This window comes from Vitis vinifera, chromosome 17 (genome assembly GCF_030704535.1).
Source record: "Vitis vinifera cultivar Pinot Noir 40024 chromosome 17, ASM3070453v1".
In the NCBI taxonomy this organism is placed as follows: domain Eukaryota; kingdom Viridiplantae; phylum Streptophyta; class Magnoliopsida; order Vitales; family Vitaceae; genus Vitis; species Vitis vinifera.
In genome coordinates this window covers 10258223-10284582 of record NC_081821.1, presented here as the reverse complement: position 1 = coordinate 10284582, position 26360 = coordinate 10258223, and the positions used below count along the sequence as shown (strand labels likewise).

Here is a 26360-nt window from a genome sequence, read left to right as displayed (position 1 = left end):
GTTTCTCAACACATATGCTCTTTATGACAAAGAAAGGACAAGAATTCCTTCTTCAATGTTTGCATGATTAAATGCAAGAGCATATAGAAGTATGTGAAGTGATTTAGGTGCAACTTTGGTCTGAGTAAAAGTTGTGATGATGTTAATGATCAAGTATAAAAGAAATATTCACTAGAGGCTATAAATATGCAAGTTTAGAAGAAGACATGGAAACTTCTATGTCTAAGGTGGTTGCAGTTACCAACCATGAAGAAAAAAAGATAGATGAAAATTTAGGGAGTTTTGTTAAGGAAAGTGACGACATGTGGAATGGTTTACCAACTCTACAAGGAATATTAGGGCAATAGTTTGAGACCTTAACCTAGATTTTACTAAACTAAAAGATACACAAGTTTTCAAGGAATTGTCAAGATATTGGATTTCAAGTGGCCTCGCATTTTGAGATGAATTCTTCTAAGAGAGACCCCACTAAATATCATGGTTTTAAAAACCGGACCGGACAAGTCCGGTCAATTAGACCGAAAACAAGTTGAACCGAGATCGGATTGACTAAATCGACGGTCCAACCGGTGAACCGGATGGGTTCGATTAATTTTTATTTTTTTTTAAGCATCAGAACTACACCGTTTTAGAGGATATAAAACCTCCTTCCAAACCGTAGTTGTTGTCTACCTCCCAACCCGCCCCAAATCAGTGGCAAAGGGAAGAAGAAAGAGCGTGTTGGTCATCGTATCACCGATAAGCTAGATGATGTATCTTGCTAGCTCGAAATGTTGGTAGTGGAGGAAGAAGTTCCTAAAGTGTTGAATACTGATGACGTTGGCATTGCACCCGCCCAGGAGAGCCACGCCCTGATAATGTGTGATGGGTGCGAAGAAGCAAAGGCGAAGGACAATAACAGAGACGTCTTGGGAGAAGAGTTGGCGGTGGAGACCGCGGAGATTATACAAGGCATGGTGGCGAGCAACCACAAGGGCTTGACAAGGAAGGCGTTGTCGGAAGTGTTGGGGCTATTGAATTCGCGCTTATGGAGCCTTTGGATTCCGAATGTGTAAAGTGAAATTTTTAAAATTTTATACATATAAAAAAGGGATAATAGATTAAAAATGATGAAATATTCCCCACTTTGGAAAACTAATTCTTCACATTTTTTCAACCTAAAGAATACTCATTTTTTATGCCCTCATTTTTTTCTTGCAAAAGTAATCATTTCTTTTAAAACACACATGTAAATAATGAAAATGTTGAAAGGTATTTATATAAAAAAATGGGTTACTCTTCAAGTTCAAAAATGGGAAAGGTTAGTTTTACAAATTTGGGATGTTTTCATCATTTTTAATCAATTAATCCTATAAAAAAAATGTCTTTTATATGTCTGAGATATGATTTAATGGTAAAAATATTACCATTTTGAATAAATTTCTGATTTTAAAATAAGTTTTTTATTTAAAAAATAAATATTAAAATTTTAAATTTTAAATTAAAATTATGATTTTAATTTTAATTTATAATTTGAACATAATTTATGATTTTCAAATAAAATTTTAATTTTTAAATAATATATAAATTATTATTTTAATTTTTATAATTATTTTAAATTTTAATAATTTATCAATTATATATTTATGACATCACCGATTCGACCGCAGGTCCGACTAGTGAACCGTGAATCGGTAACTTTTTCCGATTCAATGATCGGTCCAATTCTGAAAACATTGCTAAATATTGTGTGATATCATCGAGTCCAAGGACATACCACTGAGGAATCCCTAAAACTTGAAGCACATGATGAGATGTATGTGAGAAAGATGCAGTTGTATAATTTTGTTGCTAAAGGAATATAAATAGAAGTTCTTGAGTAGAATATGAGCTCCATTGACAAATGTGCAAAAAGGGTCACTTTAGTTATCTACAAGGAAGATAAGACTTTAGGTGTTGAGTGCTACAGTTTATCAAAATTACCACAAATGGAGGTGTTTTCAAACTGCTAAACAAGTTGGAGTTAGGTTTCAACTACTTCAGAGAATAAATGCACCAAGGGAATTGGCTCTTCCAGTTAGTATTGGACTACATATAGTTGGAGTTAATTTATTGAATAGTATGTGTATCCTCTCCTTGCAATGTTATGCTTAAGAGAAATTGGATTCATCGATTAAAGGTGGTCTCATCAACTTATCATTACAAGTTGCTCATTTCTATAAACTATAGGGTAATAAAGATGTTAAATGATCGACTAACTAAAAATAAATGTTATAATGTAGCTTTGAAAGAATCATTTAAGAAGCTAGAAATAGGAGCACTGCAGTTATAATAATTACAGTCAATGGCAAGGGAAAAAGGGGACTATTTCTTAAATGTCTTATTGAAGTCAAAATATGTGTTCCAATGACACATAGATGATATGTTTTCTATTATATAAAAGACTTAAATCACCCAACTTAACTCAAATTAATGTTACAACCCAAGTTATGGGTTAACATACATTTTAAACTTAATTTCAATTTTAAGAGATGAAAAAAATGCAAGTTGTAAAAGTCCATTTCAACAAAGGAAGAGAAAGTGCGTCAAATATGCATAAATGAGGGATCTAAGACTTGTGAAGTATGAAAAGACATAATCAAGGGAAAAACAAGCAAGTCATGGGTATGAAATATAAGTATTGAATGCTATAGAGATAGTTAGAAAGTAAGCAAACAAACGAAAGAAGGTTGGGGGCCATAACTTGAAGTTTAATATAGGAATTGGAATTCAAAATCTGATTGCAGCACATACCTTCAATTTGAGGTAAATTATGGAGCACTTTCTAAGATAGTTTTGGGGTAAGCTATATCTCTTTTCAAATCTTGTGAAATAGGAGTTCAATGCTTCAAACATTTTGCATGTCGAAATTGAAACAAGAAAGTTATAGCTAGTTGAAGTCAACTAGGTAGAATAGTTGTTGAATTTGAATTCCAAATTCTAAATTCAAATTGGACTTAATGAATTTGAATCCAATTCGAATTTTAGCCAAATCTACTTCAAATTTTAACCAAATTCAAATTCATCTATTGTCCAAGGGAAAAAAAACTAACCTTTAATTCAAATTTTCATTCAATGTGAATTTGTCCATTGCTATTTTAAACTTGAACCTCCTCCACCTTGAATTTGATATTTTTGGCACTCAACCAACCCAAGATGGGCCTAGATCATTTAGAAATCATAATTTTTATTATTATTATTTTAGGATATTTTTGTTGTTTAAATAAAAAATAAAAAAAATGATAAATTAGAAGATGTATGTTTAGGGTTAGGCTACATGTATGTTTTGTTCTAGGGTTTATGAATGAGAAAATAAAGGCTAATCTTAAATGAAAAAAAACACTCAAGAGGGGAGTGAATTGAGTTTTTTAAAATCTTTTTCAACACAATAAATTCAAGCACAATAGAAGCAAATATAAAGAGTTGGAGAATTCAAACTCAGATTTTATAGTGGTTCGACACTTCCTTGTCTACGTCCACTCTCCTCAATCTCTTAACCGAGTGAGGGTTCCACTAACTTGAAACTTCAACCAAGCTTCTAATCTCCTTTACACTTGGATTTCGGCTCCAATGGGCTCTTACACAATCTCTTCAAGATTCAACTCACTTGAAGGCTTTAACACTCAATTTTACAAGAATAAATCCCTCAACCTAGCTCAAATACAAATCAAAGCTAAGATGAAACACAAAAGGTGCACTAAGGGATATGCAAGTGAAAATTTAATGCACCAAGAAAGAAATGAGAGTTTTTAAGCCAAGAACAAGTAGGTAGACAAATAAATGCAAGTGTTCTCTATGTCATAAATAAAGTGGAGCTCTCAATTTATAAGTTTTTTACCTCGGGAGCCAAGAAAAACAAAAAGTAGCCTCAATCGGTCGAGTTGGGAGTCAACTGGTTCACTAGCCATTGGAATATTTAATGCTTTGGCATGTTATCATTTCTTCAACTGGACCTCGATTGGAAGTCAACCGGGAAATAGGATACCTCAACCGGGAATGGAAGGCTATTGGATGAGAGAGAGTGTTTTTAGCACTCCTCAACTGGACAAAGGGTAATCGGTCGACCGGTTCCTTAGCCGATTGAGCCGGTTGACTAGTGCCTCGATCGATTCAACCTTTTAGCCCCGAAAACCTATTTTTTTTTCTGTTGTTTTCTTTTCTAATTCTTAGACAAGGTCTTTAGGTAAATTAATATGTCAATTTTGAAACATTTGGCCTAAGGTACATTTAATAAAACTCGGGTTTTAATGAGATTGTAATTTTAAAGAATAAACCGAGTTTTCAAAATATGCATGAAATGATATGTAAAACCTAAGTGCACCAATGCATTTATCTTACATTTGTTTTCTATGATTAAAAGTCTTCCAAATGTCTTGATCTTGTATTCATTAGGTTCTTTGATGAATTTCCAAATTAATACATGAGATTCTTTACAATTCAAATCAATTAATAACTTAACTATGATTTGTTATCATCAAAACTTGATTAGGAGAACCCTTGAGCTAACAATGAATATATAAAATATAATGGGCAAAATTGATCTCTTTTTCTTGAATTCTTTAATAAACCTTTAGTTTTCTTTATTTTCTTTTCCATATTTTTACTATATTTTCTTGGTAACCAAATACGGGTTATGAAAGGAAATTCTCTACCATGTTTAGCTAACTTGATGGATCTAGAGATGTTAACATAAATGTGAAGAATTCAAAGAAGAAGTAGTAATAACATGATAAGATTATGATTTTCTTTATATTTTTAAGTTTGAATTGGTAGGAATAAATCTTTTGTGTTAGTTTATCTTAGATAAAAAATAAAGGCTTCGTATAAAAGTGTTAGTGATTCTTATAAAAACCTTGATTACTACTTACCTCAATTTGATCCTAGTATTAATGGATCTCAAAGTTGAATCTACAAGATAGATATGGACATTTGATTGAATAGAATTGAAAACCAAAATTAAATGTCATCTTTAATTAGTTTAAGAGATTTAATTGACCAATCTTCTCTGTTGTATCAAAATACTTAAGTTTAATACGTAGTAGCTCTAGCCAAGAAAAATTAGAGAAAAAACTACTATGACTTCTGTAGTATTTTGGGTAAAGTCTTCAGGGATTGACTTATGGAATTTGTTAATACTATGATAAATGAAACACTTTTATTTAGATCCTAAATTGAAAAGCAATATGAGAATTAACTTTTATGAAATAGAACTAAGTAAAGGAAACTAAATTAATAACAAAATGAATATTGATTTTAAATTTGATTGACTCAATCTTGGGGTTTCCAAAATCCAACTTATGGAATAGAAATTAAAGAGACCAAGGGTCTTTTAAGTAATATGATCTTAGGGTTTTAGGATCCTTGACCGCTCGCGATCAACCCGAGCTCTAAAATTGAAGATTGCATCCAAAACCTAATTTTCCTTTTTAAAACATATTCCTAAACCCCTTCAAATAAATTAGATGTGTTAGGAATTTGAGGCTAATCCAACCTATGGTAATCACCCTAGAGGGGGGGTGAATAGGGTGATGGTCTCTTTTCGCAAATTTAAACAAGTGAATGCAAGAGACAATTATATGCAAGTATATAATAATCAATATAAATATAGACAATTGCATATAAATTAAAGAGTAGGGAAGAGAGAATGCAAACACAAGAGTTTATAGTGGTTTGGCGCAACCCGACCTACATCCACTCTCCTCTAGCTTCAATCCCAAGCTTGAGGTTCCACTAATTCAAGGCTTCCAAACCAAGCCTTTAAGCAATACAATTGGATTATGGTTCCAATTCACCCTCTTGGACTTTTGGCTTCAAACACCCTTTACACTTCTCAAGAGATATCCCACTCTTGAACAACCTCTCAAGTGATACCCCACACTTGAGAAACTTCATCTCAAAGATTTATAAATGAATGATTTCTCAAAAATCATAGCACAAGAACTTTAAGCTCAAATGATACAAGAAAAACTAGGATTGAAATGGTGTACTAAAGATATGCAAGTTTTGAAATAATGGTGCACTAAAAAAATACTCTTCAAAGGCTCAAATATAATCAAGAAAGACTTGGGAAGGTTAAAACACACGAAACAATGAAGATTTGAGCCTTTTTATAGAAGAAAAAAAGTCAAACTAGCTGTTTGGGGTTTGACCGATCGAGCTAGGGGTCGACCGGTTGATTAGTCGTTATCATTAAATGCTTGGCAGGTGACCGTTGGGCCTCAAACGGACCTCGACTGGACCTCAACCGGTTGAGGTTCAACCTTGACCGGGAAAAGAAAGCCATTGGGAGAGAAAAGCTTTTTGACCTCCCTCAACCAGTCATTGACCGGACTAGCACAACGTGTCGACCGGTTGAACCGGTTGAGCCATTTTTTGGCTCACCACCCAACCTTTTTCAACTTAAAACCTTTTAACACAAGTTTGAAAATCATTTAACACAGTTTTAGTTGAAAACATGAAATCATCCAATTCTTAAGATATTTAAAACAATATTACTCTTGGATGATTTTGGTGCATAAATAAAGAATGAAATGTATGAAAGTCCTAGTGCACCAACAACCTTACAAAGAGATCTTATGAAGCTTTGGTCTTGAAAAACTCTTCTCTTTGAGGTGGTCTTCTTTTTCATGATTTCTCCTTGGATTGATTTGTCTTTGTGATTGCCACTTTGAAAATCGTCTTGCCTAATCACACTTGAAATATGATCATTAGTTCTAAACCTTGTTTTGTTATCATCAAAATCAAGATTAACCAAACCTTGGTTTCACAAGATGAATTACTAATTTAAGATTTGACTTTTTAACCATTCCTACTCTCTATAGTTTTGTTGTGGGGTAGATAATGATAGAGAATACTAGAATAACTAATGATCAAGAGTTACCAAGAATCATTAGTATCAAGTAATAACTTATTGTATTATTCCCTAAACTAACTCATAAGGATATGGTAAAAACAAAATTGATAAATTGTAACTCAACCAATAATTAATCTTATTGTTATAATGATTTACCCATTGCCCCTATAGGTTTCATAGCCTTTAGGTTTTCATGATTCAAGCCTTAAGTTGGCTTTTAGTCGCTTCTAGGGGTGATATCACAATCATAATTTATAAAAGAGTAAAATTCCATAATTTGAATCAAGAAAAACTAAAAACAATATACTTAATAAATAAGAAAATAAACAAATCAAAGTTCTCGTTTTCTTCTGCCTTCAATGTCAAAACTCCCGGAAAAGATCAAAGATGCTTAAACCCTATAACTAAGAAAGTTTATATAATGTCATCAATTACCTAACATGTGACACATTGTGAAGGAGGTGAAACACCAAAGTGGTAGTGGGTGAATTCGAAATTGGGGTCATTTCGAATTGGATTTCGAATTCATAAGTTGAATTTTGAAATCATTTCGAAATGGTTTTTCAACTCTATGCAATTGTCTTCAGATAGTCATAACATCTTCATTTCAGCTCTGATTTGCACACCGTTTGAAGTGTTGGACTCTTGACTTCTCGAGCTTCAAATAGCATGACTAAAATGGACTCCGGGAAATAGTCCAAATTTTTCCTCAAAGTCAAAGTTCATGTTGCCCAAGATTTTGAGTTCTAAATTTTCATGCAACTTGATGAATCTTGCTTCATGCCTTATTTCCCATGTTTGTGTGCCTTCTTTCTTACTTCATAATGAGCATTCCTCATCTTCCAAACTCGTGATATCCTCGTCTTGCCTCACCTTGTAGTCTGTGAGTATCAACTCACTCATTTACTCATTTAACTATTTCTTGATTTTTCAAAATCTAAAGTAATTCAACTTCCACCATTTTCTTCCCTTAAACCTGAGATAAATTTCTAAAATGCAAGTTAAACTCATGGTTAGGGCTTTAGCGTCAATTTGGATCAAGTCAGATGATTTGAGTGTCTTATGATGTATAAATCATATCGAATATGTTTCATTAGAGCACATATTTTGACTTCAATCACTACTTCAAAAATAAAAATTTGAGTTCTAAACGCAGTATCTAGGCTTTAGTAGTTTCATTACAACAAATATTTAAGATCATTGCCAATGATACAAAATATGCTAGCTTGGATGATAAATTAGTTGACAAAGAAGTGAACCTTCTTAGAAGGGAAGTTTGTAATGGTATGAGCCTAATAGACTTTGAGTTATTAGAGTTGGTTAACTATTTATTTGTGTTTTCCTAAGATGTAGCTAATATACAAAGGATAAATAAGTAGTTGATATATAAAGGATAAATCTGAAAGTATTTGTGCATAAAATAAAGGTAGATGCATAAGCAATCTTAGTTCAGTAAAAAATAAGAAAGTTTTTTAGATAAGTAATGAATTATAAATCTAGAGGTTCAAAGATTTTTGGAAGTTGGATTTATCAAGGAAATTTAGCATCTAGGTTGGTTAGCCAATATAATTGGTACCCTAAAAAAGAATGGTAAATAAAGAGTGTACATGGACTACTAAGATTTAAATAATGTATGTTTGAAGGATTGTTTTCCATTACCATGAATGGATCAACTGGTTTCCAAAAGTTATCCTTTATGGGTACATATTCTATAATCAAATAAAGATGAATCCTTCTGATGATGTTGAGAAGATCACATTTATTACTTAAAAAGGGATCTTTGTTAGTTATATTGTTGAATTAGAGAATGTAAACACCAATTACTAGCTTCCTACATCCATAATATTTGATAGATTGTTAATGAAAAATATGTAGCCTTGCATCGATGATGTGTTGGTTAAAAGTAAGGACAGTTCACATTATGAAGACTTGCGATTAACTTTTAATACTTTAATTCAACATGAGATAAAGTTGAATCCAAAAAATGCATCTTTAAGATTGAACGCGGAAAGTTCTTAGGGCACACAGTAAGCTAATGGGTAATTGAAATTAAACCCGGCCCAAATTAGGACACTAATAGAAATGCCTTCCACAACAAATTTGAATGATATGCAACACTTAATGGGTTATATTGTTGCATTGAGGAGCTTCATTTCCTAAAGTTTGGATCAATTCTTGCCTTTTATAAGCTTATTATCAAAAGGAAAGGGTTGAGTAGAATGTAAAGTGAGACTATTTTTCTATAGTTAAAGAAATATTTGTCTAGTCCACTAACTCTATTATACCTAATATTTGGGCGACTGTAAGTGTTATGCTTGGTCGCTTCAAGACATGTTGTTAGTGTTGTCCTAACACAGAATTGTGACGCTTCTCATGCCCTTATTTATTATGTGAGAACAATATTGGTTGAAATAATAAATTGATATTCACCAATTCAAGGATTAACTTTTTCCTTGATTGCAATTGCTCTTAGGCTTACACCATACTTTGAAGCCCATATAATAATCATTCTAACTTAAATGCTTATTTAAGTAATTCTACAAAAGTCTCAATCTTTTAGGAAAGATATTTAATTGGTCTATTGAGCTTAAGGATTTTGATATCAAATATAAGCATCATAGGGCTATTATGAATTGTATATGTGACAACACTCCTATGAGAGGCTAAAAAGCTATCTTAGGGAGTGAATAATCCATATCATGAGGGAATAAGCCAAGGCAAATGCCATAGATTTAGTTGTTGTCAGAAGTTCTAAGTAGACTAGAAAAGGGAGGAAGCTCAAGGTGATAGGCATAATGGAAATTCGTTCTAAATATGTTCACATGAATTGCTCAAGATCGGAGGAAATGAGGAAAAAACATTATTATTGAATCAAATATCCTGTTTTTTAGGAATGGTAAATGGGAAAGATCCTAAATCTAGGGCTAGAAATGTTTTGTTCAATGCCATTGATCCGTTTAAGATGATTTTTTTTTTCATTGCCGCAACTATTGAATCGGTTTCTACCTAAGACAAAGCTATAAGAAATCAAACGGATAAAAAAGCCAAGACTTGAACCTATGTTAAATTTTATTCATTTTATGGTATTAGGTAATTATGTTTGGTTCCTAGAAAGCATTGAGAAAATAAAAGAAAAAATGTCAAGGAAATTTATTTTCTCATATTTGGTTTGTCTTATGAAAAATATAAAAGAAAATTAAACATAGTTAAAATTAAATAGAAACTTATGCACTTTCAAATTATTTAGACTTTATATTAGTAAGTTAAAATAAGTTAAATGAATTTGAAGTAACATATAAAATATAATTTACTAACTTCAAATATATATATTTTTTATTTTCCTTCACTTTTTTTTTCTTTTTTCCTTTCTATTTTCATTCTCTTATACTTTCCCTTAATTTTTTTGAGAATCAAACAAAGCATAAGGAAAATGATTTTGTCATGTTTGGTTGTGTTATGGAAAATATTATAGAAAATCAAATATAGGTAAAATTAATTAAAAACTTATATATTTTCAAATTATATATTTTTATATTGAAGAATTAAAATAAGTGAAAAAAGTTTGAAGTATTATATAAAATATAATTTTACCATTCATAAATATGTGTCATTTTATGACTTGTCACTTGATTACATATATGATATATCAATTAATGAAGCGTGTTTTTTTATTAATTTCTATAAAACCATAATTATAATTTAAAGCTTTGAATTCTCATAAATTATAAATTTTTTTATTAAAAATATAATAAAATTAAAAATCATTTATAAAAAATAATAATTAAATAAGAAATACAAAAGTTGAATCTCAAAATAATTTGGGGTGGTTTTCCAATTCTGCATGTGGTGACAACTGCCAACACAGGACAGGGAGATGGCACTGACAGCGGAAACTGAAAAGCAAGCATCACGGCGGTATACCTGGCAGCGGGTGTGGAGCGCCGCATGGTAACATTGCCGTTTTAGGCATGTGCTGACACCGAAGTGGTTGCAGAGTGGGGTTGGCCAAGACGAAACGACGCCGTTTAAGCAGAGCAGTAAATGCAGGAGACCTGCAGACTGCATTGGGCTCCGTATCCTGATGGTTATATGGGTGACTGAGTCTGGACCTTCATAAGTGATTTCCTGGGACCACTGCACTCCGATTCGGAAGTGGCAAAATTGTCTATCCACCTTTACTCCTTATTAAATTGTAGTCACGCGACTCACGCTTCCTCGTTGTCTAAAGTTAGATATCATTTGATGAATATAAGTCCATACCTACGAATTTTTAGTATATTTAGGTTAAGTAGATGTTTAATAAATCAACTTAATAATTTAATAATTTATTAAATAAATTAAATATATTTGACATAATTTAACCTTAAAAATAATTAATTTGAAATTTGACTTTAAATAAATAAATTAATTAAATCATAAAAATATTAAATTAAGATATTAATTATATTAATTAGAATAAAATCTAATCATTTTATTTATTGTATGGTTTGGTTTTGTTTTCCTAGTATGATATTCTCTACCACTGTGTCTTTAGAGTCGATTTGGGCAATCAAAATTAGGACTTGTTGTGGATCCTATTTAAAGTAATGAATTTGACGGTCAGGATTTGGATGTAAATAATACGACTCTCAAATCTGATGGGTGAAATGTGGGGAGCGTGGTGTGCATCCCAACTCCCAAGAGCAATCAAAGGGCTATCCCTCCAGTATCGTACCAAAAAATCAAACACCGTACAACACCGAATCCTAGCCACGTAAAATGCTGGTGGGTGTACGTCCGTGAATTACGGTCCACGACGCCGGTCTTCAATTTACCCGCCAAAAATACTGGAGGGTGGGACCGAGACAACTAAGAGCTGTGAAAGAGCGTCTCAGCGAGCCGTCTAGCCTCTGTGCTACGGCTGAGTCTTGGCGCTTTATTTCTTTATTTTTTTACATATCTTAGGGTTTTGATTGGAGGGGTGGCGATCACAATGTCACTGTGTGTACGAAAATGCCCATCGTGATCTCAAATAAATAAGAGGTGGGTGGGTGGGTGGGTGGCTTTGACCCTCGTTCACGGGTTTGGAAATGATGCTTGCTTCCTGTTTTTATTGTTCCTTTTCGGACAGCTTTTCTCCATCCTTTCTCGCTCTCCAATCACCCTGCTATTCCCCTCTCTATGACCAAAATACCCCCGCATTGATTCGATAACAAAATAAAAATTAATTATTGAAACATAAGAAAATAATAATATTTGTTGCTCCAAACATACTAAAAATAATAATAATAATAAATCGGGGTTTAAAAGAAAGGGGGTTATTTTGGTAAATTGATGGAGGGAGGAGTAACCGAAATAAAAAATCAAATTACTGGTTGGAAAACGAAAAGAAAGCAGATAGAGAGAGGAAATGAAGATTTCAAGTCCCCGTACAAATGGAATCGGTTTTTTTCTTCTTAACCGAATCCACCCCTACCACTTTTCCTCATTTTATTTCTTCTCCTTCTCTCTCTTTCTCTCTCTGTCTCTCCCTCATCGTCATCTCCAACCACTATTCCGCGATTCAGATCGCTCGCTCCGACGAATCCAAACCACCACGCTCTCTTCATCTCTGTCTTGAGATCTGAGCTTTTCCAGGTATCGATTATCGCTTCTTTTTTGTTTTTATAGCTGTTTTTCCTCCGTTTGGATGCCAAGAAAATATTGGAAAATGGACATGGACGGTGTGTTTTAGTGGTTGATTTCCAGTGCCTAACGCATCTGTTTGGTTTTGTTTTGAGGATTTTCTTTTTCTTTTGGTTGATGGTAGTCTGTTCTGTCTTGTATGCAACAGACGGTGTATATTTGTTTTGGATGGTGGAGGAATGTTTGATCGGATGATAGGTTTTGCTTCTTGTTTATTTTGTTAAATTTATGGATTCGTATTTGGTTGTTTGATTATGTCAATGAATCATATCAGGGAGGGTTGAAAGTCTTCCGTTGGTGGTTGGATGTGATTGGTAGGGGAATTGGTTTTTTCAGCTTGCTTTTGATTGATGAGATGAAATGGGAAAAGAAAAAGGAAACACCAATCTTAGTCTTGATTATGTTGAATGATAAATTCATGTCTGCATTATCTTGGAAGCAAACAGAAGGTTGATGGTTTGACAGATATGTGAAATTCTATTGTCTTTGAATTTGTTTTTGGGTTATTATCTATGGATCAGTTCTTGTTCTTAGCGAAGTTGGTTTTGATCTTACAAGCAATTTATTTGGGTTATTTTTATTGCAGGTGTACAGTCTGGTTGTGCTTTCTCCCTTCTTCGGAAGCATTAAAGTTTAAGGTGCTTTGACTACATTCAATAGGATCAAATCCTCATTTTTCCTTTGTCTTGGAATAAAATAATGTTGAACATGAGTTAATTTTTTGAATTACTACAATGCTCTTGTTGCTTCTCTTGTCTTTACTGACAGTGATTGGTTTGATTAACTCATGGAATTATCGTGTTGTGTTCAATTGTAATAGGAATATGTTTGGAGGCAATAACAACAACCCTGTTTTTCCAGTTTTCCTTGAGGAAAATCGTTACCAATATGATACTAATGCAATGCCCCAGTTGCAGTTATTTGGAGACTGTGAGTGTTCCCCTAAACTTTATCCTTATTTCGGCATTTTTTTACTTTTCTTTTTTATGGTTAAGAAATTTCTAGTTCTCAAAACTTGGTTTGCTATCAAACGGTTGTCTATCTTTGTTCATATATATTCTGTGTTTATTATTCCTTTTGTTTTCTGCTTTGCTGGGAGGTCAATTTTATGAGTGGGGTATCCTTGCTTCACAAGTTGTATAAGTGGGTTCAAAGATTTTTGCTTGGTTCACAATTTAAGCTCAAGTTTTAAGGTAGTGCTTGAATGTAAGGATCAAGTACCTTATGCTTGTGCCATATGGGCAACAAATGTCACATTTTAAATTAAGATCATTTTGATGCAATTTGTGAGGCGCATTGCACATCTCATGGGATTCACTGGAATTATTACTTGAGGACCTTAATCTTGCATTTTTACTCTTTGTTGGGATGATGATTCTGTGTTGAGTTAAGCCACACACGAATTTCAAGCACAGTAAATATATTGATAATGGTAGAGAAGACATTGCATTCAGTGTTCACATTGGTTTTGGGTCTTCTATATTAATTATATGCCATTCATGTGGTTCTAGCTTTTGACAATCCTTTGTCTATAGTCAACATCATTGATTGGTTTGGTTCCCAGTGAGGCGGGTGTTGTATTTTGTAAACCCTCTTTTCTCTTGGTTCTAACTTTTGGTTATATACTTTGGGACACTCGTTTGGTCTCTTTTTTATATATAGTCTTTTATTTTACCTATCCAAAAAAAATTACATGTCGGTCATAGTCTTAGTGTGGTAGAACAATGTGATTGCTTAAATTTCTGATGCATCTTTTATTACTGCTTTAGGGTAGTTATGATTCTCTGCATGCTTCAGCTCTTCCAAAAATCATTCCCCTTTCTGTTATGCATTTTTATATGCTTCTAGAAATATTCATAATTCAAATTTAGTTTGAAGAACTATATTAAAATTTGAATCAATAAATGGTTATATTTGGCATCCTGGTTCTAAATATATATATACATACACACAATACTAGAGATTGATACTGACTTTGGAGTGCCAAACTTTTGCTTAAGGTCAAGGTATAAAGCCCTGTTCCCATGTAATGATTTGCTTAAGAGTGTTTTTTTCACTTCCTTTTGGGTTGCTTTGGACTCTATGCTGTATGTTATTGGTCACATACTTACAACTTGAACCACACTTAATAAGTTCTTTGGCCCTCCGTGTTAATTCAGAATTATAATCATTTTTGGTGTTTTTTCTTGATATTCTTGAGTGTTTTATGGTTGGTTTAATTCCATAAAGCACTTTTGCAATCTATGTTACAGTCCCAGTTGGATGTGGTGGTAATCCCCTAAACTACATGAGAAATGACCATGCAAATGCTCTGCATGGACCAATCAAAAGAAGCAGGGAGGCAGAATCTTTTTCTAGACATCAAAAACTTCACATATCTTTGAATAATAATAACCTTTGCCATGATGAAGCTGGTCAGTCTGGGAGCATCCTGAATCCAAACCCAGTATCAACTGGGCTGAAACTTTCTTATGAGGAAGATGAGCACAACTCTTCTATTACTTCCGCAAGTGATAGCATGACCGCCGCGCTCCCTGTTATTTCATCTCTTGGTGATAATCTGAAGTCAGAGATTGATCGGCAGAAAGAGGAATTTGATCACTATATCAGAGTTCAGGTAATAATTTGATTTTAATTAATTAACTTCTGGTTAGATGCAAAGTCTACCACTATGCAAGTATTATCAAACTTGGAAAGGACTTGCAAGAATGATCCAATCCTCTTTTTCTTTTTCTTCTTCTTCCACAACCTATGACCAGTTGATGGATCCGCTTGTGTGATTTCTAGTTGGAGATATGTGATTTCTCCATAAGAAACAATTAAGAAGTGGAAATTAATTGGTAAATACCATGAGTAAGTTGGGAAAACTTAAATAATTTAATAGCAAATATCGCTTTTGAAAAAATATGAGAAAATTTAGTGAAGAAATAATTGGAAGTTAGGGAATTAATCGGTAATATAATGACTAAGCTGGGAAAACTTGAATAATGAACATCTCATAAAAAAACACTTGAATGGTAAACTGCCATATGATGAGTCAGGAGAAGAGTGGTAATTTTGTTATTCTGGAATATTTAAGATCAATTTTGTGATTTTACACAAGAATGGAATTATTTACAATAGATGGCTTGCTCATGATAACTTGGATATAGATGTTTCTACATATGCACATCTGGTTAGATTGATTTTAAATTTGATTTCTAATTTTTTGTTTTCATTTTTCTAATATTTGTTTTTTTTATAGGATATGCTAAATCAGGAAATAGAAAGATTTGTCTTTCATAATTTTTTTTATTTAAAGAAAAAAAAGCTTATAATAAACAATGAAGTTATTTTTTTTAAAATATCAAAATGTTGGTTAGATTGATTATATCAGTATAGAAAAAAAATTAACTAACTGTATTATTAGGTTTGAAAGCTATTAGGACTTAAAAAAAAAAAAAAAAAAATTCTAGAATCTGTACAAACATTTATATTCTAAAGGGTCCAGATAAAGTGTAGGATGATTTATGTATTTACAAATCATAAACAAAACCTTCCCCTGGTGCAAAGGTCATTAAATATTGTAGACGTTTTTGTCTTGACTTGGTCTTCTTTATCTTTCTGAGATATAAATACTAATTTATTTGATCTTGATTTAAAATGGATGAGGACAAAAGCTTTAAAGTTGTCTTGTTGCATGCCCTGCATTGGAATCTTTTGTCATGCTGTCCACCGAAGATGGAAATTCCACTCAAATGCATGTGTTTGTCATTTTTTTAAAGATAGCTGATTCAGGATCAAAAGGTCTGCCATATTTGGTGACTTTCATATCTATTGAGAGGGAGGATTTTGGTTTTTAGGGTCTGCCGGTCAAGAACATAAATTCCTGGATAGGCATATATCAGGACCTGTATCTTGAATAAGTTTTTAAAAAATATTTTTATTCTTAAAAAATATAAATAGATAAACTTTTGTTTCCTGATATATTATTTAATAGTATTTTATTTTTAGAAATAAATTTTACTCCTTGTTGTAATCCTTTTGCCTACAAAAACAAAAAAACAAAAACAGAACAGAACCCCATTACTTGTGTTATTCATTTACATGTCAAACATTTATACTAGACACAATCCAATATCATCTCTTATCCCATCATTTAAGACATCCTATCCAAATGACTAATATTAAGAAGACAATAAGATTTTACTGATCTTGTATGGCAAGTGATCCTAATTACAAGTACTTAGGTTCATGTCTATGGTTCCATATTTAATCTGTACTGAGTTGATGCAACTGTTGGTTTTTGTAGCTTTCACATCCATTTCTCAATTAGTCTGTTTTATGCAGGAAGAAAACATCATCAAGGGTGTAAGGGAACTGAAGCAGAGACAAACAGTTTCCTTCCTAAGTTCTATAGAAAAAGGAGTAGGCAAGAAATTACGTGAGAAAGAATTCGAGATAGAAAATATGAACCGCAAGAACAAAGAACTAGTGGAGAGAGTAAAGCAGGTGACCATGGAAGTTCAGTCATGGCACTACAGAGCAAAGTACAATGAGTCTTTAGTCAATGTGCTGAAGAGCAATTTGAAGCAGGTTCTGGCACAAGGTGCCATGCAAGGGAAGGAAGGCTGTGGGGACAGTGAGGTAGATGATGCAGCATCTTACACAGACCATATCCAATTGGGCGTTGTGGGCTGTTCTGGAAATCCTACATCCATGAAGAAGCAGGTGAATTGCAGAGCTTGCAAGGTTAGAGAAGTGAGTGTGTTATTACTGCCTTGTAGACACTTGTGTCTGTGCATGGATTGTGAAGGATTTATTGACGTTTGCCCGGTTTGTCGGGTAATGAAAACTGCAAGTGTTCAAGTGTTCATGTCGTGACTAAACACTTGCAAGTTTCATTACCGCTTTTCAAGTACAGGATTTACCTTGAATTAAAAATATCTTCTCTCATGGTCACTGGAATTGTGAAATGGGCATGAGGCTGTTAATGAACTTGTTGAAAACTTGAAATAGAGGAGGGGGGCTGGTGCCTTGTTTTTGTTGTGTATGTATCTTGATGTTCAGAATCAATAGAAAGATCTTTAAACTCAAACTAGCCAAACTTCTATCTTTTATTGTACAAATTCTGGAAAGATGAATGATGTCATCTCAAATTTGTATCATTTGCATTTTCAATGAATCTGTTTAAATCCTTGTATCTTTTGTTTCCATGAAAGATATTTAGGTCCTATTTGACTGATTCTTATTTAAACTTTTTTATTTGTAACTTCTTTTGTTTAAGAACTTGTTAGATATAACTTAAAAAAAGAAAGAAGTGTTTTTTGGTAAAATGCAATTGTTAGTTCGGTAACCAAATATATCATTTGTAAGAAAGTGTTTTTGGCCTTTCTAATACTCGTAAAACATTCCTAAAATCACCAGCAATATTCATAAAATATTCCTAAAATCACTACCTAAAGCTCTTAATTTGGTAATGTTTTATATTTGGAACTAGGAAAGTAGCCACAATGAGATGATAAAATATTTATACCAAGAATTGGTTCACCTAGGAATGGATGCATTGGTTCATGCAAGAGTGTGCATAGAATATCAAAGGGGGTTATTCATTTTCCAGTAGGTTTTAACAATACCATTGTGTTTGTTACAAATGTATGGGGTCGGGTAGTTCCTTGGTCCTCAACTAGTGCTTGTGGATGGATGCATTGGTTCATGCAAGAGTGTGGGGTTATTCAGTGGATTCAGGGTTACAAGAAGAGAGATATACATATGATATTTTAAGGTAATATATCTAATAGAATAATATATATATTTCATGATATTTTTAAATACCATATCTAATGGAATATGTTATGGAAATGAATAAAAAATAATAGGAAATATATATTGTTTTTAATGTTTAAAATAAAAATCATCTTACATTTCAATTTTTTTTAATTTTAAAAATAAAATTTCTTTTATGTTTCATAATATTCATGATAAAAAATATTTAAGCTTTACAAATATTTTTTTTGTATATTATGTTATTTAATATATAAAAATAATTTATATATTATATATTAATATTATTTATAAATACTTTTTTTTTAGTTTTTTTAACCATAAATTTAATTTATTATTAATTTTTTTTTTTTTTTTTGCAAAATGAGTATATGAAAAAGGGAAAAGTAGGTTTTATTCACTAATTTGAAAAAATATAGAAAAAAAAAACCCAAACTCTTATAAATCATATTTATCTTTCACATATTAAAAAATAGTTTAAAATACATGCACTTTTTCATAATTTAAATAATTAAATCCTAAAATGACCTTTTTAGAAATTAATAACATCAATTAACAATTTTTTTTTTAATTTATTGTGAGAACCAATTAATAAAATAAGAAAATTTAAAAATTGAAAATACAATTAAAAGTAAAAAAAAAAAAACTTTAAAGCTAAAAATATAAAAATAAATATTAACTTTCACTTTGTTACAACATCAGTAGAAAATAAAAATATGGAGAAAAAGTTGAAAATAAAATAGGAGTAAATATTTCATTTTTCATTTTTAAGCATTTTTTTTTTGTTTTTAATTGTATTTAATTTTTATGTATTTAAGTTTTTATTGTATTTTTAATTTTAAAATTTTCTTATTTTATTATTGATGTCAACTAATAAAACTTTTATTTAATTTTATTAAATAAAATGAAAAGATAAGACGTCGATATAAAATCATTATTAATTAGGGGATTAAAAAGATTTTACTTGTCACTTGAAAATCTTAGAGAATTTTTTTATAAGAATTTGTATATGATATTATATAATAAAAAATTTACAATATATTTATTTTTAAAACACTTTTATTAAATTAAAATAATAAATTAATTTTGAATAATTTTATTTAATATTATCATGTACAAAGGTATTTTAGAAAATAATTATTTAAGTTATGAAAAAGTACAAGTATTTGAAAATATTTTTAAATTGATGAAAATAAAATTGATTTATAAAAATTGAAGTTATTTTTTCTATATTTTTTAAAATTAGCGAATCAAAACTCACTTTTCTCTATAAAAAAATAAAAAATAAAAATTTAAAATCAATAAATTATATATCTATGTATTAAATTTATTTATTTTTGTGAATAAGAATTAAATAATTTTAAAATATATAAAATTTTGATTATATTTATTATAAAAAATATATAAGGAAATAATTTTTTTACACTCTTTTATAATTTTTTTTTCTTAATTTTAATATTAGCATTTAATTAATTTAATTATGGGCTAAACTAATAATTTCACTGCATGTGCCCAAACAACAGGCGGATTGCTGGGGAAGTCAAAATTGACGAGAGACCCAATACGGAGAAGACTTCACGCCTGCCCATTGAAATTTCACTCTTCTCGTGAAAGCACATTTCCATGAACATTCTTTTCTACGTTATTTGATTAAAAAAGTTTTTGAAAATTCAATTTTTGAATTTGACATTACATCATTTTTTTTTCTCATTTGAGTAAAAATATCCTCATTATTTTTTTTTTTATTTTAAAAAAAGCCATCTCTTTTAAAATTTACATGTAAATACTTAAAATGATAAAAAACATTTATATCAAAAATGAGTTATTTTTTATGAAAAAAATATGAGAACGATCACATTTACGGTTTATAGATTATTTTATCATTTTAATCAAATATTTCTCTTTTCTATCACTTTTATAGCATTCTTTTTTTTTCTATTTTTTTTTCTTTTTTTCTTTGTTTCTTTTTAATCTGAACACAACATAATAACACTATTTGATGGAGAGAATTGTCCAGAAAGTATGGTAATGAATGAAATTTTAAAAATCACTTTTAAAAATCTTAGCATTGGGTTTATATATATTTTTTAAAATTTTATTTTTAAAAATAGAAAGGAGTAATAAATTCTATTTTAAAAGTAGAATTTACAAAAGTATAAATATTTTAAATTAAATATTTTTTTTTATATTTATCTTGCATTAAGAAAAAAAATTATATCAAATTTTCATTCAATACTTTGTCTTAATTTTAAAATTTTAATTGTATCTTTAAAAATTACCTTTAAAAAGTTAAAAAAATTTGAGGGAATTAGTAAAATTGTTTAATACCTCAATTTTTTAAAGGGCAATTATGTTAAAGGAGTAGATGAGTGTGATAATGATCCTCAAGACTATAACACGAGGGTGGGCACAATGACATGAGGTGTGGGTAGAAAATGGACATGAATTGATGGTCTTCACTTTCGATCCAGATGTGGGAATGCATGCGAGCATGGTTGGCATGCCCCAAGGGCCACGAGCCAAGGGAGGGCTTAGCACCAAGACATGTTGTTAGGAGTGTGGACCAAGAGGGGGTTTGGCATGCATGCACACAGGTTGTCGTCTACCTATAGATGGATGTAACAAGTTGATCGGTTGCAAGGCTTGATTAGATCAAATGCATGGGCTAATTCAAGCATATGAGCGGGTTGACTTAGGACAAAACACAATAGGAAGCATTGAGGCAAACCCAATCAAGTCACATTGCATCATGAGCATTGAAGATGCTCCAAAATCTTCATAATAATTGACAATTTTGGTTGTTCCAATTCTAGATTCAAAGGAGGTTCCTTGATGTAGAAATGAGTTTCAAGGTTTTGGGAGTGTTTTTCCAAGGAAAAGCTAGCAGGTAGTGGTTTCTCCCTTTCGTTGGGGAGGAGGTACTTATATGCTCCTCTTGCATGAAGCTTCCAGAGGGTTTCTTCTCCATTTGAGTTATTTTTTTAGGTTTTGATTTTATAGTCTTCATGGTTAATGACATAGCACTCATGCAGAGTTTTTGCCTCTTGGGTCAAGTCAAAGGTGGGTTCCTTTTTTACTGAGTGTATTAGCTTGACCCAGTGCAAATGGGTGTTATTCAAATACACCTTTGGAACTAACATGCCTTTAGGTCGATTTATTTTGGGCACCTGATTGCAGTTTGACTTAGTCAGGTATATGTGTTTTAAGATAATGATTTTGGTGGGATCAGTGTCCCCTTAGCCTCCACTTTTTCTAAAATGAAGGACTTTGAAGAGTGGATGCTATTTCTTAGGAAAATAACATCAAGAAATGATGGTTATTTGAGCAATTGCTTATTGTGTTACTCCTCATTTTGAAGGGATAGGCTTGAAAGGCTAAGTTTGTTTGTTTTTTTATGAATTATCTATGGTCAAGTAAGTTGCTAGTGATGTTGAGCTTGTCTGAGTCTCGTTTAAAATTACTTCGAAGTGAGAGGTTTGTGTTAGCTCAAGGGTTCTCCTAATCGGGTTTTGATGATAACAAACCATGGTTAAGTAACTAATTGGTTTAATGCTTAAGAATCTCAAGTATAAACTCGAAAATTCATCAAATGACCAAATGGATACAAGATCGAGACGCTTGGAAGACTTGAGATCATAGGAAACTAATGTAAGATGAATGCATGAGTGCACTTAGGATTTTCATACGTTTTCATGCATCTTAGAAAACTCGGTTTATTCTTTAAAACGTCGACTCCATTAAAACCCGAGTTTTTAACTAATTTACCTTAGGAAAAATGTTTCAAAATTTGTTTAATAATTTACCTAAAGACATTGCCTAAGTGTTAGAAAAGAAAGGAATCAAAAAATAGGTTTTTCGGGGCCAAAAATGCTCAACCGGTCGAGGCTATGGCCAACCGGTCAACCGGTTGAGGAACCGATCGACCAGTTGAGGTCGTCCGGTCGAGGACCGGTCGAGGAAGGTTAAAAACCTTCTCTCTCTCCCAGTAGCCTTCTCTTCCCGGTCGAGGTCCAGTCAAGGACCGATTGAGATAACGGTAACCTGTCATGCATTAAATGCTCCAACGGCTAGTGAACCGATCGACCCCTAACTTGACCGGACGAGGTTGCCTTTTGCTGATTTTGACTCCCGAGCTTAGAAACCTATAAATTGAGAGCTCCACTTCATTTATTGACAAGAGAACAATTGCATTCAAAGCCTACCTAACTGTTCTTGATAAAAAAAGCTCTCATTTTTTTCATTGTGCATTAAATCACCACTTGCATATCCTTTAGTGCACTCTTGTTTGTCATCCTAGCCTTGTCTTGTATTTGAGCCATCTTTAAGCTAGGTTGAGTGATTATATCTTGTAACAATTCGAGTGTTAAAGCTTTCAAGAGGGTTGAATCTTGAAGAGGTTGTGTAAGAGCCCATTGGAGCCGGAATCCAAGTGTAAGAAGATTGGAAGCTTGGTTGAAGCTTCAAGTTAGTGGAACCCTCACTCGGTTAGGAGGTTGAGGAGAGTGGACGTAAGCAAGGAAGTGCCGAACCACTATAAACTTGAGTTTGAATTCTCTCAACTCTATCTCTTTACTTTGCTTATCTTTTGTTTAATTTTGTTGTGATTGAAAAGATTTTAAAAAACCCAATTCACCCCCTCCCCCTCTTTTGGGTGTTTTTCTTAACTAAACATAGCCTTTGTTTTCTTAGTTTGTTTTAGCTTGATTGAGAGTAGGCATGGAGGCCTTTGCCTTGATTTTGGTTCTTATTGCCATGTCATGAGTTTCACTAGATAATGTTAGATGGACTTAATACGGGTTAAGGATGATGGTTTATCTAGATCTGATATCTAGAACTGCTTTGTTTGTTGGCCTTGCTTAGCTTCTTAATTTGTACTTGGTTGTATTCTACTTCACTTAAGTGCTTAATGCTAATATGATGGAAGGGCCAAAAAAGTTTGGTGTTGATGCAATTTTTTTTGAGATTTTGTATGTGATAAGGTTGAGCTTTTTGGAGGATTACAAGATGCCTGCAAAATAGCCAAAGATGTGATGTTTTGTTGATCAAACTTGATTGTTTTATGTTTACTTGCTATTATTGGGGATTGTTAATGGTCAGCTTACCATGTTTGGTCAAGGTGGATACTAGAGTGATTTGGAAGTTGCTCATGTTGGAGATTAAGTGAATCAGATGGTGCATATTGTTTTACTGGTGTGAGGTTGGTGTGTTTCGATATAAACAAGGTCGAGCCTTTTGGTGATGAGGGCAAAGATGATGAGTTGTTCGCACTTGCCATGACCTCTCTACGGTAGTGTCTATGATGATGTGATGTCTACTTTGTTTTTAGCCCATTGTGGTAGATTTTTGCTTGAGTTAGGTTGATGCAACCTTGGTTTGAACAACACTTTGAAATTTGAATTTGCCTTTTGTTTTGTCAAGATCTGATATGGTAGTTATGCATGTTTAATGAGGTTGAGAAAGTGATTACGGGTTACTATATTGCTATAAACTTTCATGTTGCACTATTATAGGCTTTTATGCTACATTATTGTAGGCTTTTATGCTGCATTGTTGCAGATTTTTATGCTACACTATTACAGGATTTTATATTGCATTATTTTAGACTTTTATGTTGTATTATTACAAGCTTTTATGCTATATTGTTGCAGGCTTTTGATCATCTTCCTTAGCCAAGGGGGAAAGGTCAAACTATGGGTGAGACCTCTTTGTTGAGGTGATTCATCCTTTTGGTTGGACTTTGTACGTCTTGGCTAGCAAGACTAATAACAATTCTCTGAAGGTGAACTAGGCAGGGTCCTAGTGCCCATATTTTTAGATGTTAGGGCTTAAGCATGGAATCCATTCAAGACCTTAATCAGAGGTATTATGCCTAGGATTTCAGTTTTCAGAGTAAAGAGATAAGTAACACTCAAAACAGACAGCTTTGAGTAGAGTAATATTAGCATAGTACCTTTTCAAGTAAGCTTGATTCTAAGGTTTGGGTGTTTTGTTGCCATTGGATTGGGATTGCCAATATACCTCTTATGAGGTCATTTTGAGTACTTATTTTAGTACTTGTAAGAACCTTGATATAGCGTTTGAGTGATCTTGCCATAGGGCAGACTCATTCTACAGGTTATCTGGCTTCTTTCAAAATAGTTTCTTTATCATAAGTTAATATGCAAGTTCAATTGTTTCGTTCACATGCAATCAGTGGAATTAGTAATGTTTTCGGAGTAAAGAATGTAAAAGACTTGAGCTAAGCTTTTTACATGCTAGAATAATTAGAATTAATCACTTTGATTTAGACAATGGTTCAACTTGTCTAGCGGATAACACATCTAGGGACCTTTTAGTTAAGGGTTTTATAGTAAGGGTAATCCATGCTCTGGAAGTTGGTTTGGTGCAAAGTTGATCCATACTCGAAGGTAGAGCTTAACTTAATGTGTGCAGGTACGACCTATACACAAAGGTGTGGAGATTGGCTTAGCACAGAGGTGATCCATCTCTGAAAGAGTGAGGGGTCAGTTTTGCACCAAGATAACTTTCATGTATGACCATTGAGGGCGGTTCAGCAAAGGATGTCTTGAATTAGGAGGACTAATGCAAAATGTGGGCTTTTAGGTTAGGTTTTGAGGTATTAAATAGACATTTAGGTATTTCATAGCTATTCACCTTGACCATTTATTTTCAGCTAGGCCATCAATAACAACCTTTGTTTCGAGACTAACTTGGTCTTATGTCTCCAATTAAGAGGTTTTTCTAACTTGTAAGACATTGGTTTTTCACCATTTTTCTTTTCAGCATAAAGTAAATGAGCTAGAGATCATAAAATAGGTGTGTTAAGGAAGACTCACCTAAGCCTTAGTTGATTACTTGCTAGGTGACAAGATTTTTATATGTTTAGCTGATGCATATGTGGGTTGACTTTAAGATCATTCTTGTGCTTTCTTATGACTTTTCATCAAGGTCAAGTAAATCAGATGACCTTTTAAGGTCTAACTAATTTTTGAACACCTAGTGTGCCTTGAAGCATGAGCCCATCATATGTTGTTAGTGACTTTCATAGCCTCCTAATTCTATATAAGTGTTCTCGACCAAGCATTAAACCACGAACACGTTTTTCCTAAAAGGAAAAGTCTAGCACTTCTAACATATGCTAAGAAGACAAGAAGTCGGGTAAACTCCTGAGCAAGTTTAACAAGATCCAACATGCCTTGGGTAGTCAATTTGATAGAGGTTCAATTGTTAATTATAAGGAAGGGCGTGCTGGCAGGTGAGTGCAAGTCTAGTTACTTTGATGGTCTTTGAGAATGAGGTAGCTCTTATTACTCGAGATAAAGATTGTCTAGTTTTTGTACCTTAGGCTCAGAACTACTCATTGGAGAGTCTCATGGCAAAGCTCACGATAGTAGTTCACAAGTGTAAAGAAGTTGAAAAGGGTGATGTTGTATATAGATGGAGAAGTGAACACAAACTTTATGGAAAACCTTACCATGCTTCCAAATCATGAGTTACACACACAACTATAAGAGAAACTTCATGCAAACTTCTCATGTTGGTTTCCTTGAAGGCAGGCATAGATGGGTGGCCTGGTTGAGGTTGTTGTTGTGGCTATGGCAACTATTGTGGTTGAGAGATGAGTGATTCCAAGACTATATGGGCCTCATGACTTTAAGATCTCTAGTTTGATTGATTTGAGAATGATAATTCAACTGATGACTTCCGACAATGAAAACTCGTTGACATCGATATATATGCGTACGGGTGTTGGCTCCTGACCTTTGTAAAGATCTTGATCTTCATGGTTGGCTTTTCATTCTAACTAAGTGGGATGAGCTTAGACTTTCCCACAAACGACGCCAAATGAAGATGCTCCAAAATCTTCATAAATATTTGACAATTTTGGTTGTTCCATTTTTGGATTCAAAGGAGGTTCCTTGATGTAGAAATGGGTTTCATGATTTTGGGAGAGTTTTCCCAAGGGAGAGCTAGCGAGTAACGATCTTTCCCTTTGGTTGGGGAGGAGCTACTTATATGCTCCTCTTGCATGAAGCTTCTAGAGGGTTTTTTCTCCTCTTGA

The 26360-nt window shown here is 32.7% G+C and overlaps 1 protein-coding gene across 6 annotated transcripts; it reads left to right on the top strand.

Moving 5' to 3' along the window:
* Positions 1-11936: 11936 nt before the first annotated feature.
* On the top strand, positions 11937-17717 carry LOC100262147 (probable BOI-related E3 ubiquitin-protein ligase 2). 6 transcript variants are annotated; one of them, XM_010664856.3, is made up of 7 exons: positions 12241-12487; positions 12684-12733; positions 12810-12984; positions 13122-13173; positions 13356-13465; positions 14788-15152; positions 16865-17717. In XM_010664856.3, exons 5-7 carry the CDS (start codon positions 13360-13362, stop codon positions 17396-17398), a joined length of 1005 nt encoding a protein of 334 aa, XP_010663158.1. In that variant the 5' UTR covers positions 12241-12487; positions 12684-12733; positions 12810-12984; positions 13122-13173; positions 13356-13359; the 3' UTR covers positions 17399-17717. The 6 variants fall into 6 exon arrangements, with proteins under 6 accessions (XP_002282390.1, XP_010663159.1, XP_010663157.1 ...); XM_010664857.3 differs by lacking the exon at positions 12684-12733 and having other exon boundaries at positions 11999-12487; XM_010664855.3 differs by having other exon boundaries at positions 12194-12487; positions 12684-12984.
* Positions 17718-26360: the final 8643 nt, after the last annotated feature.

Bases quoted from the DNA above. Each gene is read 5' to 3' on its own strand.
- LOC100262147 (XM_002282354.4), top strand. From the start codon at position 13,360: ATGTTTGGAGGCAATAACAACAACCCTGTTTTTCCAGTTTTCCTTGAG. The intron at 13,466-14,787 runs GTGAGTGTTCCC...TCTATGTTACAG, and splicing joins GTTGCAGTTATTTGGAGACT to TCCCAGTTGGATGTGGTGGT. The intron at 15,153-16,864 runs GTAATAATTTGA...TGTTTTATGCAG, and splicing joins ATCACTATATCAGAGTTCAG to GAAGAAAACATCATCAAGGG.